Raw genomic sequence first — 7,491 nt, forward strand, 5'->3', positions numbered from 1 at the left:
AGGTTCGGGAAGTTGTTCTCCATTTCAGGGTATGGAAGTGGCCAGGGAGGAATTAGGAAATTCCAACTAGAATTCAGGCTTCTTGGTGCCTGGGCCAGCAGCCCTGGCCCCTCTCACAGCTGCCGCTTTAGTCATCATCTCACATGTGGTCTTGGTTGCCATGTGCTGCAGAAAATAGATGTGCGGTCACAGCGCTTCGCAGGCGTTGACCTTGTAAGGGCTGTCCCGTTAGTAGCAGCCAGTGGCAACCTAATTTCGTGGAGGCTCACCCGAGGTGCACACACCCTCTTGTGCCGATACCTCTCCCTACTTGCGCAGGCTCGGGAGGCCCATGCAGCCTTACTATTTGAGTCCCTGTTGTCTCATTGGCGGCTTTCTGAGCAGCTGCAAACTATGTTTCTAACTTTAAGTGCAAGTTGGGGTCAGCGGCCAGGGCTTTTTCAGCTCTGCCATCTCGAGTCATAGCGACTCCGGTGAGTGTTCAAACTACCTCCTCCCGGTTCCTTCCCACGGATGGACGTGCGCTGCGGGCAGTAATTAACGAGACATGTGCTCACCGGCTGGTGGAATAATGTACATTGCTTTTTGTGTGTTGTCGGTCTCAGGAACTGCTCCGTTGCCTAGCACCACAGCCCGCTCGTCTTTTCTCGCGCTTCATCAGTTCCAGTCGCCTTGGGGCGACAGAGACCCGACACGCGAGCGAGAGGTGCCCGCGCCAACTTGGGCGACGCCGCTCGCTGGGGCGGACCATGCTGCGCGGCAAGTCCCGGCTCAACGTGGAGTTGCTGGGCTACTCGCCCGGCCTACTCCTCGAGCACAGGCCGCCCCCGGCAGGCCGCACGCTACGAAGCCCCCGCCGGTAAGTCACGTGAGCTTCCACCCAGCCCCGGAGCCGCAGTGTCTGCGGGCTTGCGTCACTGCGCCGCGCCGCGCCTGCGTGTTGCTCTCTGCGACCCGGTGCTCCGGGAGCGCTTCCGGTCCGGTCAAGCTAGGCCTGTCAGCCCCGCAGCCGCCGCGCCTAACCCCTTCCCCAGCCCCCAGCCCCGACCGCGGCACCGCGACGCGATGGAGCGCCTGGACAAAGCGGCGCTGAACGCCCTGCAGCCGCCCGAGTTCAGGTAGCGCTGAACCCCTGCCTGGAGCACGGTCCAAGGAAAAGCCGAGTCCAGTGGGGTGTGCGTGGAGTCTGGAATCTCTGGGTCCTGCTGTGGGGAGGGATAGACGTGGAAGTACGCAGGAGCATGCAATCTGCCACTCTGGCCCAAGCCTTTCGCCTGGGAACAAGGGACCCAGGGGGGTCCCGGGGTGTCCATCAGTGGGCCTTAGGTTGAGCTTTCATCCACATTATTGCAGTCTCCACACTGCAGGATTACCTGCCTGAAGACAGGGATTCGGCATTTTTCAACTCCACGCTCCTTACAGGGCCCGCATCCTGGCGCCTTGATGTTGAATGCAAGCACGCAGGGACCTCCCCTGGCAATGGGGAGCAGGGCAGGGGGCTGCCTGGTCAACTGAAGGAATCTGATGAGGCAGTGTTTGTGGCCCAGCGCAGTAGGCGAGGGTGGTGGGGAGCAAGTTAGCCACGCTCCTTAAGCTCTGTGAGCAAGGCTCAGGATAGAAACTCTCTACATGCATTCTGAATTCTTACAACTTAGTGTCTCCAACGTCTTAATTCTCCAGTTTTAAAGAAGAGGAAGTTGACTCGTGACTTGTCCAAGATCACAGTATTGGATCGTACAGGCCCCAGATGCAGTCCACTCCGCTTCAGCCTGGCCCAGCTGCGGTGGGCATCCATTTCCAGAGGGAACCAGCATATGCAAGAGCTCTCCTGCCTTTCTCTCTCTCTCTCTCTCTCTCTCTCTCTCTCTCTCGCTCTCTCTCTCTCATGTGCCCTTTCAAACAAATGCATTAACCAAATCCTTCAAAATATACTGTAGTTCTGCCAGAGTTAGTAGTATTTCCCGTTGCATCTTACAGTGAACGATTTCTGCTGTAAGTCTTTCCTGTCACCACAGCCACAGCAAGTTGTGCCAACTGAGTGTGCACTATAGAACTGCACATACAGCTGAGCAAATCTAGGTGGTGTGAAGGTGGGCAGGCACAGGGATGTTCATCCTGATTTTGTTTCCTTTCTGAAAGGATGAGTTTCATTCTCACCTTTGCCACTCCTCATTTGTAGTAAATTGTGAAGACACTAAGAGATACAAGAGAAACGGCTCATGTCAGTGACTTTGTTTTGGAATAAATTCCTGAGTCTACCCAGGCCAGTTTGCACTAGCAGAACCAGCAGCAGTGGGCAGAGCCGGAAGCCAAGGAACGAATACCATGTACACACTAGAGAAGTTTGCTGGCGTTGGAGGCAGCTCACCCCAACGTGGCACAGTGCTACCCTGCAAGTAACAACTTCCTTTCCCACAACCTACTCCTGTTGTTAAACGATACATGACTGTACTTGGTTTCATATTAGTGACTGCATAATCCAGAAAGTTTTTTAAATGGATGTGAAAGGGAGTCATTAGAAGGAATTGAAGATGGATTACAACTCATGGGGCATGCTGTGTGTAGAGCAGGGAGAAATTACCATGGAGAAATGGGTTATGTGTGGATCTGAGGATTATGAGCGGTTTTGTTTAAAATGTTTTCATAGTTTTATCATCTTTTCAGTAATAAACTTTTATAAAAAACAAAAGAATGAATTCTCAAGAGAAAAAATCTAACAAAATATAATCAGTTGGATTCTTGGTTCATCAAGTTAGATAATTTGTAATTGGAAAACTTAAAACTTCCTGCTAATCTTGGGTCTGCTTCAGGCATGCTGTTGGACTAGTTATTTGAGATCATCTGCTTGGATGTAGGCATTGACGCTGTAACTTTTTCTCTCAGAGCTGCTTTTTCTGCATGTCCTCGGTCTTGATCTGTCATGCTTACACCCTTAGTTTCAAGAAGCCATTGAACTTGACTGGACAATAAGATGCTGGACTCTATGTTTGGTATACGCTTGCAATGAGGGAATCTCAACTGAACTTGAGCTGTGGTTATGCAACAAGGTGGAGGAATCCACCATGGTGGGAGGGTTTGGGGAGGGGTGGGGAGAACCCAAGTACCTATGAAACTGTGTCACATAATACAATGTAATTAATGAGTAAATTAAAAAAAAAGAAAAAAGATATTTAAAATTTTTCTTTTTGATTTCTTGTTTGCCTTATGGACTGTTAAGGCACGTGTTGTTTAATTTGCACATTTGTGAGTTTTAAACTGCTTCCTGATACTGATTTGTACTGTGGTGTGAAAAGTGCTTGAAAGGATTTCAGTCTCCGTTGAATTTGTAGAAACTTCTTTTATGGCCTCCTACTTGTTCCTTCCTAGAGAATATGTCATATGTACTAGGAAAAATGCATGCTAATGCTGTTGCATGGAAAGTTCTACATATGTCTGGACGTCCATTTGTTCGAAAGCGCAGTTTAAGCCCAACATTTCCTTCTTAATTTTCTGCCTGGTTGATGTATACATTATTGAAAGTGAAACATTTTTATCATACCACTGATGTTTCTTCCTTCAGCCTAGCCATAGTTGCTTTATAATTTGCTGTTCTGATGGTGAGTACAAATTTATGAGGGATCTTCAAAAAGTTCACGGGAAATGTGTACCATGTGATGAAAAACCATGTATATAGTTCACATTTTTTGCACCAAAATCTTTTAATTACATTTTCTGGGGTAGTATTTGTATTTTGATTGTTGACATTCTCTTGATGGTTGATTTTGTTGTTGTTGTTGTTGTTGTTAAAGAATGACTTGGTTTTATAGTTGTTTCTGACCTGAAGTCTATTTGATGTGATGTAAGAATAGCCACCCCTGCTTTCCTTTGGCTACTGTTTCATGGACTGGCGGTCATCTCTTCACTTTCAGTCTGTTCCTCCAAGTTAAAATGGGCCACTTGTAGGGAGTTCTCTCTTTTTAAAAAAATACATTCTGCTACTCTGTCTTTTGGTTGAGAGTTTAATTCATTTATAGCTAAGATTATTGTGGCTAGGTAAGGACTTATCCCATAATTTTGTTCATTGTTTTGTGATTGTCATGTAAGTCCTTTGTTAATTTCTTTCCCACATTGTCTACCTTTGGATTTTCCATTTTCTGTAGTGCTGTGCATTGAAGCCATTCTCTTGTTTGTGTTTCTGCTGTAGTTTCCTTGTTTGTTTGTTTTGGCTTTGTGGTTACCATGGAGCTTTTACGTAAGGCATCTTACAGATATGATAGATCACGTATTGATGGCTGTCCATGCGCCACAGCAGTTGCCTCAGCATTTTCCATAGTGGCTTTTGCAGGTGGAGATTTGTCCCTGCAGATGGGCCTGGACTGTTGGGTGTACAGGCTCTGTGGGCTCTGGGGCCTAGTAGCAGTTTCCACACAGCTTCTTCAGCTGTGTTGGGCTTTTGTGATGACTGTAGGATTTGGGTGTGTAGGCTTGCAGGAGTTTGTAGTAGTGATGATGGGGTCGTTTCTTAGGGTTCTTGAGGTTGAGAGTTTTGGGGACCCTCTGTTCTCCCTTTCCCCACATCGAGGATGTCTGGCTGAAGGGATCCCCCAGGGTGATAGGGCTGATGTTGCAGTAGCACAGGTGACTATAGAGCCTGTAGAACCTGGTCCTAGTCACTCTCTCAGACAAACACAGCTGTTCCTCCATGCTGAGGACTCTGACACTGGAACAATCACTCCCTGGTACCGCAGGCCCAACGCAAAGGAGACTGTAAGTCTGACCCTGGGCGTCTAAGGTGTAGCATTGGCATGGCTGTGGAGGCTGTTCCAGGGGCTTCGCCTAACGGCAGAGCAGAGGCTGAGCCACTGGAGCACAGTGGTAACTCAGGCACAATGAGAGTGGCAGCTCTGCAGCGTACAGCGGTCCAGGTTCTCTGAGGTTGGAACAGTGGCAGTAGGGACTCCAAAACTGATGTGCCTTAGTAGCTGGGACTCCCGGAAGGCACGACAGTGTGGCCGTGTGGCACAGCCTGGCTAATGGTTTGTTACCCTGCAAGGGAAGGGCACTGCATCAGCTCATGTGTGCTTGGAAGACATTGCAGTACATGGGGCTGTTCTGCTAGGCAACACTGCTGGCCTTGGGCACCACATGGGCCCCAGCAGTCGAGGCTCCATTTGCTCCCTGGGTGTGAAACTAGTTGGGGAAGCTAAGTTACCCAGATAGTTCAGGAGATGAAGACGTAGCTGGATTCAAACTCCATCTGCATGAGCGGAGAGGCAGCTGTCCTGTGTTCAGGCTGACAGCATCCAGGTTGCTCGCTCCCAATACATAGGCGAAGTGCCTTGCCCTTGTGGACTTAACCATGCTTGGATGTCTGCCATTGGCACTGTGCTGCCTGCTCTACTGGAGGGCCTGGTGCCAGAACGGGTGCAGAAGTGACCTCTGCTGTAACGCAGCTTCGCTAGGACTCAGTGGGTTCCATTAGACCTCAGGCAGTTTTTGGAGGGTGATCATGTAAAGGCCGTGTTTTAGCTGAAGCGATGCCAGCTGTCCACAGCTTGGTCTCTGGATCCTTACAGCTGTCAGGCCGTATCCCTCTCGTTCCTAAGGCAGGCACAAACTTCCCGGCATCTCGCCTGTGGGTATTTATAACACTAGGGATGGAAGAGTGTGTGGATACAGCTGTGTGAGTCCTAATTTTCTGTTTGTTTGCTTCATTCCAGAACTGAAGGTTCATTAGCATCTACCCTGAAGACGCTCCTGTTCTTCACAGCTTTAATGATCACTGTTCCTATCGGGTTATACTTCACAACCAAATCATACATATTTGAAGGTAATCATCGGCTCTTACCACTGACATTTGCCCCCTTACTAGATTCTGAGCCTTTCTTGGTCCTCTCTCTAGCCATTAACGGGCTATTCTTATTTTTTTCTTCTATTTTGATTTTCACAAATCATCTTACTTCAGAGTTTTCATGACAGGAGCTCTTATCATTTGCAGTTTCTATCAATTTGACATCATAAGTTTTTCTGTGAACAACCTATACATTTTTTAGAATCCCTTGGAGTACAAAGTTGGACTGACATGGAGGAAGAAATTTGGGGGAATGGGCTTTTGGTATCAGACATTGGAAAGAAGAAAAATTAAGTCCCAATTTTGATATTGAAGTCCTTTAAAAGATATTTTGATGAATACTTGATTCACGATAATCCACAGTGTTGTTTTCTGGTTGCCTCACTGGTCAGATACATAGCTAATACTGTTTGGTATGTGCTGGGTTTTTTTGTGCGTTGGTATGTTTGAATTAACTGGACCCTTTTTTCTCTTGATAGGTGTCCTGGGGATGTCCAATAGAGATAGCTACTTCTATGCCGCTATTGTCGCGGTGGTCGCGGTGCACGTGGTGCTGGCTCTCTTTGTGTACGTGGCCTGGAACGAAGGCTCACGGCAGTGGCGTGAAGGCAAGCAGGATTAAGGCAGCACTTTCTCATAGCATTAACCTCATTGTTTATATAGCAAATGTTATGGGAGCATTGGTGAACTTCAATAAAATTGTCAGAACACATGAAAGTCAGTCTTAAAGAGTCACATTTGGCTACTATAAATCTTGATCCTTCTAATACAGTGATTTGTACAAGTGATTTTAACTGTATACGTCTCATTTTCAAATGAGAATTTGGAAAAGCTAATTCCAAATTAGGAGGTTTAATTGGTTTCGTATTATCTCACAAAAGAATTTGGCATCTTACAAAGAAAATGTTTTGTAATGTTTTGTCTTACAGTGCTTTGGAGTTTTACTTCTGGATATGTTGTGATGTGTACAGTGAAGCAAACCCTAACTTACTTTCTCCAACTGGAACACTTGCCCTAGCAATCAGGAAAATACCTGGTGTTTGGGTTTGGGATTTTTGTTTCTTATTGAAAATTGCGCAAACTGTGGACACTAGAATGAACCTAAATCCTGCAGGGAAATTTTTTTTAAGATTTATTTTATTTTTATTGGAAAGGCGGATATACAGAGAGGAGAGACAGAGAGGAAGATCTTCCAGCCAATGGTTCACTCCCCAAGTAACCGCAATGGCTGGAGCTGAGCCAATCTGAAGCCAGGAGCTTCTTCTGGGTCTTCCACATGGTGCAGGGTCCCAAGGCTCTGGGCCGTACTCAACTGCTTTCCCAGATCACAAGCAGGAAGTTGGATGGGAAGCAGGGCTGCCAGGATTAGAAGTGGTGCCCATATGGAATCCCGGCCATGCAAGGCGAGGACTTTAACCACTAGGCTATTGCGCCGGGCCCAGCCCGCAGGGAATTTTGCATGAAGCGTCATCCCTAGGCAGGAGGATTCCGTCGTTGTGTTGTTTGGAGTGGAGCTGGTGGGCGGGAATGAGGCTAACTCATAGCCATTCCTGTGAAAAACTGTGAGGAGTTTCCTGAAGGAGCTAGTGAGCAAAGGGCTGATTACAGGCCTCAGCTTGCTTCCTGGGTGCTCTGCAGGCCAGTTTCTTCGGATCAGTGCC

The 7,491-nt window shown here is 47.6% G+C and overlaps 1 protein-coding gene across 2 annotated transcripts; it reads left to right on the top strand.

Moving 5' to 3' along the window:
- Nucleotides 1–247: 247 nt before the first annotated feature.
- VMA21 (vacuolar ATPase assembly factor VMA21) lies at nt 248–7,052 on the top strand. 2 transcript variants are annotated; one of them, XM_012930742.2, is made up of 4 exons: nt 248–473; nt 606–859; nt 5,700–5,809; nt 6,310–7,052. In XM_012930742.2, the coding sequence occupies exons 2-4, from the start codon at nt 750–752 to the stop codon at nt 6,450–6,452; spliced, it is 363 nt and encodes a 120-aa protein (XP_012786196.2). In that variant the 5' UTR covers nt 248–473; nt 606–749; the 3' UTR covers nt 6,453–7,052. The 2 variants fall into 2 exon arrangements, with proteins under 2 accessions (XP_012786196.2, XP_004598599.2); XM_004598542.3 differs by lacking the exons at nt 248–473; nt 606–859 and adding an exon at nt 971–1,118.
- Nucleotides 7,053–7,491: the final 439 nt, after the last annotated feature.

Source organism: Ochotona princeps, chromosome X, assembly GCF_030435755.1.
Source record: "Ochotona princeps isolate mOchPri1 chromosome X, mOchPri1.hap1, whole genome shotgun sequence".
Taxonomy (NCBI): Eukaryota; Metazoa; Chordata; class Mammalia; order Lagomorpha; family Ochotonidae; genus Ochotona; species Ochotona princeps.